Source organism: Podarcis muralis, chromosome 1, assembly GCF_964188315.1.
Source record: "Podarcis muralis chromosome 1, rPodMur119.hap1.1, whole genome shotgun sequence".
Classification (NCBI taxonomy): domain Eukaryota; kingdom Metazoa; phylum Chordata; class Lepidosauria; order Squamata; family Lacertidae; genus Podarcis; species Podarcis muralis.
The window spans coordinates 104,381,376-104,394,605 of record NC_135655.1 but is presented as its reverse complement, the minus strand read 5'-3'; the positions used below and the strand labels follow the sequence as shown (position 1 = coordinate 104,394,605).

At 53.7% G+C, this 13,230-nt stretch overlaps 1 protein-coding gene across 5 annotated transcripts; it reads left to right on the top strand.

The window, feature by feature from the left end:
• Positions 1-1,089: 1,089 nt before the first annotated feature.
• On the top strand, positions 1,090-12,903 carry NR4A2 (nuclear receptor subfamily 4 group A member 2). Of its 5 annotated transcripts, none has more exons than XM_028746131.2 (8): positions 1,090-1,511; positions 3,383-3,509; positions 4,439-5,460; positions 7,330-7,459; positions 8,530-8,618; positions 9,861-10,063; positions 10,316-10,494; positions 11,317-12,903. In XM_028746131.2, exons 1-8 carry the CDS (start codon positions 1,485-1,487, stop codon positions 11,571-11,573), a joined length of 2,034 nt encoding a protein of 677 aa, XP_028601964.1. In that variant the 5' UTR covers positions 1,090-1,484; the 3' UTR covers positions 11,574-12,903. The 5 variants fall into 5 exon arrangements, with proteins under 5 accessions (XP_028601964.1, XP_028601957.1, XP_028601975.1 ...); XM_028746124.2 differs by having other exon boundaries at positions 1,094-1,511; positions 8,530-8,693; XM_028746142.2 differs by having other exon boundaries at positions 1,495-1,511; positions 3,383-3,505; positions 8,530-8,693.
• The last annotated feature ends 327 nt before the right edge of the window (positions 12,904-13,230 follow it).

The window sequence follows — 13,230 nt, the reverse complement described above, 5'->3', positions numbered from 1 at the left end:
TGATTGTGCAACTTGTTGCATGCGTTGTCTCAGCTTTTAAAAAGGGATGGACTGGCTGCGTCAATGCATTCCTGGTTCTTTACCTGTCAAATGCCCCGCTCGCAGAAGCGGCACGGGGAGGGGGAGGGCGCATCCGGGATAAGAGAAGCTACAGAATCTCTGATAGAAAGATGGGTCAGTTAAAGATGGATGGACAGAGATGATAGAGATAGATAGATGATAGATAGATAGATAGATAGATAGATAGATAGATAGATAGATAGATAGATAGACAGATATGCAGAGCAGCCTTGTGTGTGCTCACTCAGAAGTTAAATCCCGCCTTAGGAGCCAGCTCCTAGGGGCTGAGGTCCCTTCGCCCCCCACCATAAAATATTTGAACCCCCCCCCCAAAGTTGATAGGCATTGCCATTCAAACAGTGTGTGCACCGCATCATGTGACTGATTATGAATATTTCATCCAAGTTGGCACCCCTAGACCACCACCCCCAAATTCAGTGGGACTCCCTCCGAGGAAAGTGGATTTCCACCTCAGATCTGGAAGTGGGCATAGTAGATACTCTTAAATCTCGGGGACGTGGGTTGGGGGCCCCACGTTGAGCAAAAGACCCCTGCCTTGCAGCGGGTCGGACTAGATGCCCTTTGTGGTCCCTTCCAACTCTACCATCCTAGGATTTCCTGTGAGATAAAATGAGCACGCGTTGCAGCGAAGGGGCGGGAGTGGGGGAGATCTCGATTGACAGCTGTCTGGGCTCGGTCGGTGACAACAGGGGGCGGGGAGAGGGAAGGAGGCTTCTCTCTTTGTTTACAATCTCGGACATCGGGGGTGTACCAGAAGAGGAGGTGTGGGGGGCAGAAAGAGAGGAAAAAGTGGCGAGCCCTGCCCCTCTTTTGGCCCAAAGCAGCTCCCAGCTTGGCAGGCGGGAAAGCAGGCAGGCAGGCGAGCGAGGCGGCGAGTTGCTTCCCACCTTAAAAGCGCCACTCTTGGTGATGTCACGTCGGAAATTTACCAAAGCGAGCGCTAGCCAACGGTACGGAGCGATCCAGCCCCTGGCCCGGCTGATTGGGCGGGCGGCACTGACGTGCACTGACGCTTGGAGACTCGAGGTGCATGTTGGCTGGGCAAAAGGGAGCCCACATAAACAAAGGCACATTGCAGGCAAGGGCCAGTCCGTCCGGCTTGCTCGCCCCGCGCTGCGCTCTCGCGCCGCACTTCCTGGAGAGAGAAGGAGTGCGTGGCGCCCGGCGCCGAGAGGAGGAGAGGCGAGGCGAGCGCGGAGGGGGCGCGCGTGCGGGAGACAGGCAGCCCGGCAGCCAAGCAGCCAGCCAGCCAGCCAGCCAGGCGGAGAGAGCGACCGAGAAGACGCCGTCGCCGCCGCAGCAGCAGCCGGGGATCGCGCGCTCTCGCTTGCTCTCCGCTCGCTCGCTCGCTTTACCTCGCCCATCCGCCCCTGGGAATCGGAGCTACTACTCCCCACCGGTGAATGAATGAAACAGCCACAGCCCAACAAGTAAGTGGATCGCGCCGGGTCTGGAGGTGGGGGGGGCACTCTCGGCTTAACTGCCATCTGGATGCGCTGCCCGGGTTTCTCAAAGGCGAGGGAAAGTAGGGGGGGGGGGACAGGAGACGGGGGGGGGCAAGGAAGGAAATAGTAACACGTCGTGCAGGAGGTTTTCTTCCAAATGTTCTTCCTAGAAAGAAAGACCTCGCTGCTCGGCCTTCAGGTCGGGGGTTCTTCCAACTAGCGCCCTCCCCTCTATATTCCTAACCGGCTGTTTCCAGTTATTATAAGGTGGGGAAAGTCAACTTTGGGTTTAGTCTGCTCGCCTCTTCTGGACTTGGTTCCGCAACCTTGAGGATTAAGATCCTCGGTGCACGGGGTTTTATATTATTATTATTTTCTTATGATTTTGGTCCAGGGTTCAATTGGAGAGGGAGAAAAGTTGCTGGGCGGAGGTGTGTTGCTTGGGAACGACTTTGATCTCCGCCGGTTGAGAAGCTTAGCCAGCGCGTCGTCGCCTTTCAGGGTTTTATTACTGCCGGAGGTTGGTGGGGGGTTTGAATTAGTGTAACGCACGCGGCTTTGTAACAGTGGCGGGGGGGGGGGTGCCGGCCCCCTGACCTAGCAGGGACGGCGCAGGAGTCGATCCGGAGAGGGAAATCCCTTCCAAATTCGGAGGAGAACAGGAGGAAGGGGAAGAAGAAGAATAAGAGGGTGCCAGGGGTTAAACTAGCTGACAGATGAAGAGACTCTTTGCTTCGGATAGAATTCGAATTAAGGTATGCCGGGGACACGGATCTGGAGTGGGCGCAAAGAGGAGAGTCCCTTTGGCGGGCCGGCTGCCTGGCTTCAGTTGTCGAACTTTCCGGCGCTGTTTTCATTGTAGATCTAGAGAATCTGTGTTTGGGGATGTAGTGGTCGGGAAAAGCCAGCCACCCTCCCGCCCCTTAGACGTGGGTCAGTTCCGAAAGCCATCCGGAAGAGTTGAGAGAGGGATCCCTTTCTCTTCAGATTTGCTACTTTGTCGGCGCGCGCGCGTCCCTTGGGCGCCCTTTCGCCCTGTTCCGCCTGCAGCTTCGGGGACTGTCATGGACGGAGCTGCTTTGCTCTTTAATTGCCTTCCTCATTGTGCGCGCGCGTGCCTGCCTTTTAATTAATTCACTTTATTGCTGTTTTTCTCCTTTTCCTACAGTCCAGCGGAATTTCTAGAGGAGAGGGAAGGAGGGGGAGTTGTGGGTGTCGCCATTTAATTAGTGTGTGTGTGTGTGTGTGTGTTTGTGTGTGTGTGTGTGTGTGTGTGTGTGTGTATCTATCTATCTATCTATCTATCTATCTATCTATCTATCTATCATCTATCTATCTATAGTATACACACACACACCCTAAGGACATTTTCTTAAGTGTCTAATTTCCTAATGACTGAAGTACTTCCGAGTAAACTGTGTCAATCTTGGGGCATTTGATAATCTGTCTGCGTTTATACATGGATAGACTTAGACATACACTACTAAGAAGTAAGAGGAGGAATCAAAGCAAATTTCATTGCACTTTTGTTATATACAGTGAGGAAAAAATGACACGCGTGACAGCTACTTTAGATTTTCTAACACAACCCAAGTTTCCCCCTTACATCTCCACCCTCATCTGCCCACACATATTAAGGTTCTAACGCCCCCAAACTTTCGGCGCCACCTGCCCTGCCTTGGGCTTTCGAGGAAGTCCTGCTCTCTTCCCAGGGGTTGGGGATCGAGTCCCTTGGCAGCCGCATCTTCCCCTCCTAGTCCTTTCCAAGTGAGGCTGAAAGAGTAACAAGTTTTTTTTTTCCTCCCCTCCTCTCCTCTGTGTGTTTGTTTCCCTCCCGCTCTTCTTGTGCTTTCCAGGGAGCACCCGGGTCACTCTGGAGTCCGCAGCGCTTCCCTCCCGTCTTGGCAACCTGTCCCTCCATTGAATTCCGACGCTGTCCGCCTTTAGCCCCCCCGAAAACGCCTCTCACTCGGCTGAAGGTGGGTGAGTCCCTGGCTATTTGCATCCATCCATCGTCCTCCTCCAGATCCCCAAACGCTCCTTTCCTGGGGACCTGAAAGCTGAGAGATGGGGCAAGTCCGGAGAGATGAGCTTAGGCACAATTTGGGGAGGGGGAGGGGAAGGGGAAGGGGAATATGCAGGGAGAGAGGGAAAGAGAGAGGGAGGGGAAAATATATTGGGGCGATGTGGGGGGGGGGGAGGGATATGCGGGCTACACCCTCCGCAGCCCAAGCACTGACAGCTCTCAGACGGCCCTCGTTGGGCTTGCCTGCGGGGCTTTTCTCTGCTTAGAGGGGATCGTTCCCATCCCTCTTCCCCACGATCAGTCCTTCCTTCCCCCTCTCTGCCCTTCTTCTCTCCCCCATCCCCACCTCTACACGCCACGACCTCTTCCCTCTCTCTTTCTGTGCCTGGCCCACCTCCCCATCGCCCAGCTCCCTGTCTCCTCCTCCTCCTCCTCCTCCTCCTCCTCCTCCTCCTCCTCCTCTTCTTCTTCTTCTTCTTTTTCTTTTTCTTCTCCTCCTCCTCACTCTCTGTCCATCTTCCCCACTGCAGCCTCCCTTTTGCTGCCAGCTTTTTTCGCCCTGCCGGTGGGCCACGTCGAACTTCCTCCTTCCTCCACTCTTCCGTCCTGCCATCTCAGCCCGGCTTTCTCCCCTTGCTGTCCCACTTCCCACTTCCCCTCCTCCTCCTCCAGCGCCCTTCATCTTCTTCCTCCCGAACCCCATTCCCCGACGTGAGGGCGGTGGTTGGTGGGGAGGGGGAGGCGCAAGGAGGGAGCTTGGCGGTGTGGGCGGGAGGTGTGGGCGGCTGGGTTTTCCCCTTCGGGGGCTTGTTGCTGCGCAGCAGCTAACCACCCTGACCCCCCAGCTGAGCCATGTTGTTGTTGTTGTGCCGTGTCTCGTTTGCAGCCATGCCCTGCGTCCAGGCTCAGTTCGGGTCCTCGCCGCAAGGAGCCAGCCCGGCCACGCAGAGCTACGCTTACCACCACTCGGCGGCTGCCGGGGAGTACAGCTCGGACTTCTTAACGCCCGAGTTTGTCAAGTTTAGCATGGACCTGACCAACACTGAAATCACTGCCACCACTTCTCTCCCCAGCTTCAGTACGTTCATGGACAACTACGGCGCCGCCGCCGCCGCAGCCGCCGCGGGCTACGACGTCAAGCCGCCTTGCCTGTACCAAATGCCCTCGCAGCCGCCTCCGCCGCCTCCGCCACCCCCGCCGCCGCCCCCGCCGCCCTCCATCAAGGTCGAGGAGCTGCCCCTGCACGGCCACGCGCACGGCTACCCCCCTCCGCCGCCCCAGCAGCCGCCGCCGGCCGCCGGGCCGCAGCAGCCCGACGAGCTGGCCGTCTACTACAAGCCGTGCTCGTCGCCGCCAGCCCCCACCGCGGGCTTCGCCCCCGGGCAGAGCGTGTGGGACGAGGCGGGGCCCCTGCACGGCTTCCACCACCACCACCATCACCACCACCATCACCACCACGCGCAGGCCTACGGCGGAGCGGCGGCCGTCGGGGGCGGCGGCGGCGGCGGGATGCACAAAGCGGTGGCCCCTACGGCCGTGCCGCGCCTCTCGCTATTCTCCTTCAAGCAGTCTCCGCCAGGCACGCCGGTGGGCAGCTGCCAGATGCGCTTCGACGGGCCCCTGCACACCCTGCCGCTCAACGGCGAGCCCGGCGGGCCCCACCACCATCACCACCACCACGACGGGCAGCCCTTCGCCCTACCCAACCCCATCCGCAAGCAGGCCGCCGCCGTCGGCTTCCCCGGGCTGCAGATCGGGCACGCTTCGCAGCTCCTGGACGCCCAGGTGCCGTCGCCACCCTCGCGGGGCTCGCCCTCCAACGAGGGGCTCTGCGCCGTCTGCGGGGACAACGCCGCCTGCCAGCACTACGGCGTGCGCACCTGCGAGGGCTGCAAAGGCTTCTTCAAGGTGAGATGCTGCTGCTATGGAGCCGCGACTGGGGGCGGGGGGAGGGCTTCTGTGTCGGTGGTGATGGAGGAGGAGGACCAGATTTTTCGCCTGCCGTCTCTCCAGCTGCCGAGCCGCTAGCGCAGCTCTCCATCCCCGCATCCCTCCCTCCCCTGCATCTATCCTGTCCTCTGTGCCCACCCATCGCTCCTTCCTTCAAGGCACTGATGGATACATCCCTTCTTCGCTCTCCCAATCTTGGCCGAGGCCCCGCCCCCGCAAATTGGAATCCACACCTGGCTGTTTTAGCCTGGTATGATAATTGCCACTCCCTGATTACTCCGCATTAGACGCCCGGCCTTGGACAGCCCTGAAAGGAAAGAAGCCCTATAGCGGCAACCCACCACCCTTGCGCTCAGGGTTCATGAACCCAGAACAAACTTCAGCCCTGGTTCTCTTCCCTTTGCATCCTAAAGAGAGACAAGCTGTTAATCGCGCCAGGCGTCCCAGCGCGCATAGATAGGATCGGGCCCTATTCAAGCGGCATAAACTCTCCTACCAGTTCGCGACTCACCTGTCCCCAAATCTCCTTCGAATCCTTGACTTGAGAAAGTCACAGTTTAAACCACCTTTTTGGTCTCCCTACGTGGGAATATTGACACGCGCTTCAGAAACGCCAGACGCTAATATTCCTAGCTCAGATATTTACAATCGCCCCTTTTAGTCTAAACTCTCTGCCAAAAGTAGAGATTTGGGGTTCCTCTCCCCCACCCCGCATTTCCCAGCCGTCGGAAGAGTTGGCCAAGCGCAACTTTATTTATTTATTTTCTTGTTGACCACGCTTTTGTCCTACTCTGTTGCTGAATATGTTACGGCCGGACAATCCGTTACGGCGGATAATCTTTATGAAAGTGGGAGAAGTGGGGAAGAAACCCCACCCAGCTCCTCTGTCGCCAGGGTTTATTGTTGGCACTGCTGAGACCACAAGGACCAAAAGATGCCCGGTTGCTTGAGCAAGGGAGTCAGGAAAAGTCAGGATTTTGGAGACGTGCTTTTGGAATCAGGGGAGAGAAAGCGCCGCCAAGCCCCAGACCTCTTTCTCTCCCCCAACCCGACGCAAAGCGTACCAGAGGGATCAAGCCAAACCAGGAAGTTAGGAGCGCATTCGGGCGCTGTTGGGCGAGGGTGGGTTTTTAATATTTTAATGCGCTCGACGCTGCATCCTGAGGCCTGCTCAGAATCTCTGCAGGCAGCCCATCACCTGGGGAAAAGAGGAAGGAAAAACTGTGGTCCATGTGTCAGAAAGTCGCTGTCCTCCCCAGGCAGCTTTCGTCGCCCAACCCACTCTCTTTAAAACAACAACAACAACAACACCATTTCCCTCCTTCCTCTCCCTAAAGGAGAGGCGAACAGAGGCCGAGCGGGCGGGCGAAGGGAGCTATTTGCATGCGCTCGCCTTTTGCCTTCGGATTGAAATTGGTTAGGACAGAGAACCGTGTCTAAGCTAACCAAGTGGAACGGAATTCCCTATGGTCAAATTAAGTGATCTCTTTATTTCCCCCATTCTGATTGAATAATCTTATCATTTGAAAGAGAGAAGGTCTCGGAGGAATGTAAATAATATGAATGCCCACGGATTTGTATTTACCGAACGTCTCCTCTCTCCTCCGCTTGGCATATCAAGCATCGGCAAGGAGCTGCGGGGCCGGCGCGCTCGCTTCCCATTTGTTTCGAGATAAATGCCTTGGGAAAGGAGAGGGGCTGGAGGGGAAGGGGAAGGCGAGCGAGAGGGGGTGGGAGGGGGAAACGGCGAGGCGCTGTGCAGGGAATTTAACCGAGGGCGCCTCCTTTGGACTCCCCCACCCCAATCTCCTCCCCTCTTTTCCGCAGCGCACCGTCCAGAAAAACGCCAAGTATGTTTGCCTAGCGAATAAAAACTGCCCCGTGGACAAACGCCGCCGGAATCGGTGCCAGTACTGTCGCTTTCAGAAGTGCCTGGCAGTCGGCATGGTCAAAGAAGGTACCGCTTGCGGGGGGGAGGGGCTGCCGGGATGACTGGGAGCGGGAGGGGGCGGGCTGGTCCTCGGAGTAGCCACCAGCCACAGATGCGAGAAGGAAGCGCGGACGCGCACACTTCCTTTCCCGTTCGCCACGTCGAAGAACGTCCGCGTCCCGGCAGCGTTAGGGCCTTATTCAGTCCTATGCAAACGAGTGCAAGCCTGGGGAAGCTTTTCAGTAAACCTGCAGAGATAGCGGAGAGCTCTGGAACCCTGGTCCTTCGACGGCCACAGTCGAGCGCCTACACACACTGACTCGCAGGGGAATCTCCCAGAGAAGTAAATAAATAGGCAAGCAGAGGCCTTAACTGCCCAGGGAGCTTGGGATGACATCGAAGAAGCAGAGGCGGTTACTGGCCCCTCTCTGGAACCGGATGGCCTTCATTCTAGACGTGAAGGGAGCCAGGCAGAGGTTCCTTACGTCTAAGATGTGAAGGACGAGGCATCCCAGGGCAAAGAGAGTAGAGGCAGGGTTGGGATTTTCCCAAGGCTCAGATGCACTCTTTCCTAAACAAGAATGCCATTCATATCATGGCTAAGGCCAGGGCTTTTCCCCCCAGGGGTAAGTCACCGGAACTCTCGGGGGAGTGCCGGCACCTCTTAACTGGGAAGTGTTTTAGAGTGAGTTTCGGCACCTGTTTTTCTAGAAAAATAGCACTGGCTAAGACCGAACAAAATGCTGAGGCCCATTCCTGGCTCACAGAAACTCCACCGCTCCACCCCAATTTCAGAGTCGAGATTTCCATCCACAAGGATGTTTACTATAAACTGGTGGTTCCTTTTAACAAGCAACTTTTGCTCCCGCGCGCACATACGCACAAGACGAAAAGCAAATAAAGGAATATTCATTCAGTGGGAACTCTGGACACCTTTGTGTTGGAGGCTTCCTGGTGCCGTCGAAGAAATTATGGGCACTGCATCCCCGGGGGGCGGAGGTGGTGGTCGCGTAAGGGATGTCAGGGCTTCTTCGCTTTCCTGTTCAGAAGCTGCTCCCTCTCTGGCCGGGCGAGTTGACCAGCTCTCTCTTTTGCAGTGGTTCGCACAGACAGTTTAAAAGGCCGGCGGGGTCGCTTGCCGTCGAAACCGAAGAGCCCCCAGGAGCCCTCTCCCCCGTCGCCCCCGGTGAGTCTGATCAGTGCCCTGGTGAGAGCCCATGTCGACTCCAACCCGGCTATGACCAGCCTGGACTATTCCAGGGTAAGCTGGAGACAACATTCGCCGAAGGGTCCGCCTCGCGGGGGGACGCGCTGAGCACGCGGCTAGTCCGTAGCGAGGCCATTTCTCTTTTTGGGAGGAGAGAGACCCTTTGCCCTAAAGCTGTGGCCAAGAAACCGCGGGGATATTGGAGGACTGCTCTTAAGATACCTCAGGGCCGAGGGGCCGAGGATTGTGGTGTGGGTCGGGGGCAGGGGTGGATGGGTGGGGGAGGTTTACAAGCGATTCAGACGCCTTAGAAACAACGCCTTGCCCGCATCTGCTTCTAAGAGAGGCCTTTGATTCCGGTAGGATTTGCTTAGGAATCAGGAAGTAAAGGCGAGTAGGACCGACCTGTTAGTCATTATTGGAGACAGCACATACACTGGCCTTAGTGGAGTTCTTTATCCGAAATGCTTTGGGGAGCTCATTCAGGGTATATATTTTGGCTCATTCAGGTTTGTGGGGGGGGGGGGGGGGAGAGAGGAGGGTTTGCCGATTGGGATCTCCCTCTTTCCCTGTCCATGCCGCATAAGGCTAGCTTTATTATTATTATTATTATTACCCGGTCCTTCAGTGCTTCAGCACCCCAACACAACACATGTGAATATGTCTGAATAATGAAAATTAAATAAAATGATGGGGACAGACACTTGCGTGGATGTGTTTTATCTACTTAGACATATGTGATTATACGTGTGTGTGTTTCACGACACATACGGCCCTGTGTGTACAAGAGGATTCATTCCTAGTGTCACCTTCGCACCCATCCTACGACACTCGCCTTTCCAGAGGCAAAAAAATAAAATCAGGGGCTGCTTGGATTTCCCCTCCTGGCGGGTCCTTCGGGGCGCTTTCCCAGGGCGCCTCTGCTAAGCCGACCCTTCTTGGCCACGGCAATTTCCACCTTCCTAGCACCACCCCTAATTGAATTAATTGCCCTGGAACATCTTAATTTCCTTACTGGTCAGAGCGAGGTTTAATTGTTATAAAAACCAGGCTCCCCTCCTCGGAATGGGGTTAGCAATTTCACGGGCGATATATTTTAGAGAACCTCATTAAATTGCTGGGGTCTCTTCCTCTCTCTCTCTCTCCTTCCTCCCCCACTTGCCTTCCCTTCCCATCTTTTCCCCATCCATTTCTCCTTCTTCTCCGGAATGGCGACTCCAGTTCCAGGCTAACCCGGACTATCAGATGAGCGGCGACGACACGCAGCACATCCAGCAGTTCTACGATCTCTTGACTGGCTCCATGGAAATCATCCGGGGCTGGGCGGAAAAGATCCCCGGCTTCACCGATCTCCCCAAACAGGACCAGGACCTGCTCTTTGAATCCGCTTTCTTGGAGCTCTTCGTCCTACGGTTAGCCTACAGGTAGGCAACAGGAGGCAGAGCCGGGACAATTAGGCAGGGATCGGAGGCGGCGCAGTCCTGGGATGTGTGGATGGATGCCTGCCTGCCAGTCTGATGAGAAAATCCTGAGCCGTTCAAGGTCCGCTGAGCTGCGTTTTATTAACTCCTCGGTAATTAGGTGCCTCTTAAGCCCTCCGTTTATTGCTCGGCGAGTAATTAGTTGTTTGCCTCTTTCTCTCTGTCTCTCCGCCCCTGGGTGAACTCCCCCGGCAGATCCAACCCGGTGGAAGGCAAGCTGATCTTTTGCAACGGCGTGGTCCTGCACCGGCTGCAGTGCGTCCGCGGCTTCGGCGAATGGATCGACTCGATCGTGGAGTTCTCGTCCAACCTGCAGAACATGAACATCGACATCTCCGCCTTTTCCTGCATCGCTGCGCTGGCCATGGTGACAGGTGAGCTTTGGGCTCCTACCCCCCCCCATCGGTTCCCCCCCTCCAGATTCATTAATTTGGAAGAAGTACTGCGTCATCCCACCCATCATTATAAGTGAGCCATGCAAATCAGAATCCGCACTTCGCTTGCAGTCTTACAACCCAAGACGGTCTGTCTCGTATTTGTACAATTTGCTAAGGCAGAGTTAGAATTGCCATATATAAACCAGAAACCTTTCATCCAGCATTTTAAAGTCCACAATACTCACCCCAACACTTTCCACCTGATTCCTATGATAATACAGTATTACCATACATTCGTCATTAGAATTCCTCCTTCGCCAATAAACTCCTGCATTTTATGCTGGATTGAGCGAGGATATTTATGGACTTCTTATCCCTAGCCCCTTTCAGATCTGGCTTGAATGAATCCGGAATAACAACTCTGCTCTCACGATTGCAAATATAGAAAATGCAAGGCACAAAACCACCCTCAGACAGTGCGTGTTCGTGTTGAGCTATTGCTACACAGTTAGACCCTCTTGCACACTCAAAAGTGCTAATCTGGTCTGTTGACACCCGATACGGTGTGCCCAAGAAGTTGGACAGTGCCATTTTTACACGTGCCTTCTCAAAAGAGATTCTCCGAGATTTACACCCAGGGGAAGTGCCTAGCCTTTGCAAGCTAGGGCACAGCTAAAGTGGAGAGTTGCTTCTTCCTGGTATTAAGGAGCTGCAAGTTTGCGTCTTCTAGGCAAGGCCTGATGGCCACACACACACACACACACACACACACACACACACACACTGCGTCCAGTCTAATAAGCCCCTTGTCTCTTGCAGAGAGGCACGGCCTGAAGGAACCCAAGAGGGTGGAGGAACTGCAGAACAAGATTGTCAATTGTCTCAAGGACCACGTGACTTTCAACAACGGCGGCTTGAACCGGCCCAATTACTTGTCCAAACTGCTGGGCAAGCTCCCGGAACTGCGCACGCTTTGCACGCAAGGCCTGCAGCGCATCTTCTACTTGAAACTCGAAGACTTGGTGCCACCGCCGGCAATAATCGACAAACTTTTCCTGGACACGCTACCTTTTTAAAACAAAAGAGAGAGGGAGAGAGAGGGAGAGAGAAAGAAAAAAAGAGACAGAGAGAGAGAGAAAAAGAGAGGGAGGGACTCTTCTTTGCCGCTGAGCTTTCCAAGTGAAGAACTTTCAAAGCCTGGAAGAGAGGGGGAAGGAAGGAAGGAAGGAAGGAAGGAAGGAAGGAAGGAAGGAAGGAAGGAAGGAAGCAGATGAAGGGGCCTGACTAACCCACCTGGTCCGCGAGGAGCACCTATGGGTGCTGCTGGGCTCTCATCCCTTCAGACTGTGGTTGGCCTCTCCTGAAGGACAGAGACTGGGCATTGGGGTGGGGGTCTCTCTCTATAGGCACCCTGGATCCCGTTCCTTGGACTGCACATAAATCCCATGGTACAAGCTTTTTATTATCGCCTAAAACAGACAAACAGTATCCTTCATACACCCCGGTCTCCCCGAAACAAAACAAAAAAAGGGAGGGGGGAACAGAATTTCCTACTGCTATTATGGTGATGATGATGATGATGATGGTTATGATGAAGGACTTTTTGAGATAAGGAAGCTGAGCCTTAGCTGCTGCCGAAGGCGAGTGTACTAAGGGAACCCACCTAAGACTTTTTTATATATAAAAAAATCATTTTCTGCTGTAAAGGAAAGCTGTAATATATATATAGACGACCAGTTAAGGTGTGGGGAGGGAAACGGGGGCGGCATGAATCGACAGAAGGCGAAGGATTGTACATTTCACCAGATGCGGTTTGGCTTTTTCTTTCTTTCTTTTTAAAAGGAAAACAAAAAACTATTCTGTGCCTATTTATGAATAAGCTATTCAAACCGATTCTAATAATAATGATGATGATAATAATAATTTTTTTAAAAAAGAGAGTTGGGTTGGGGGGAGGAGAAAGTAAAGAATAACGAGAATCAATCAAAGGAGCTTGAAGAAATAAATAGATAGACGTTGACGATTCAAAACCTAATCGAGAGAAAGCAGGGCCATTCTAGGAGGACCACGTTTATTATAGGCACTTGCTATTTCAGTAATGTCTATATTCTATAAATAGTAATTTCAGACACTATGTAGTCTGCTAGATTTTATAAAGATTGGTAGTTCTCTAAGAAGCCTCGAACGTTTTTCTCAATTGTAAAATAAGTGGGCACACGTGTTACACAGATCCAAACAGATTCTTCCTTCCTAAAACCCCAACCTGCCCCACTTCCCGGGAAAAAAAAAACACCTTTCGCCAGGGACCCCTATTTCCCGTCTTTGTAAACACCGTCCGGCATTCCTTGTTTGTAAGTGTCGTATGTATTGTTGATGCTGATTAAAAGAAAACAGTTTATATCTTGATTATTTTGTTGTCTGAAGCGGAGCCAAGTCTTGCATGCCACAAGCGTTTTCACCGTTTCCAGAGTGCTTATATCTCATATACAGAACTCCCTGGAAATTAACTGAGCACTTTGAATTTTTATTTCGGGAGTGTTCGGGTTTTGGGTTTTTTTTGGGTTTTTTTTGGGGGGGTGAGGGGTTGGGAAAAGGTGTATATTTTTCTTTTTGAAAAACAAATGTCTAAAATTGTCGGTTAATATATTATTTTACATTTCAGTAAGGAAGTTTTTTAATATATATCTATATATATAATGCCATATTCTGTAGTTTTTTTCTTTTCTTTTCTTT

What these genes read in the sequence shown, in the direction of transcription:
- NR4A2 (XM_028746124.2), top strand. Translation starts at nt 1,485, where the DNA reads ATGAATGAAACAGCCACAGCCCAACAA. An exon ending in GCTGCAAAGGCTTCTTCAAG is followed by an intron (nt 5,461 to 7,329) that starts GTGAGATGCTGC and finishes TCTTTTCCGCAG; the next exon opens with CGCACCGTCCAGAAAAACGC. An exon ending in AGTCGGCATGGTCAAAGAAG is followed by an intron (nt 7,460 to 8,529) that starts GTACCGCTTGCG and finishes TCTCTTTTGCAG; the next exon opens with TGGTTCGCACAGACAGTTTA.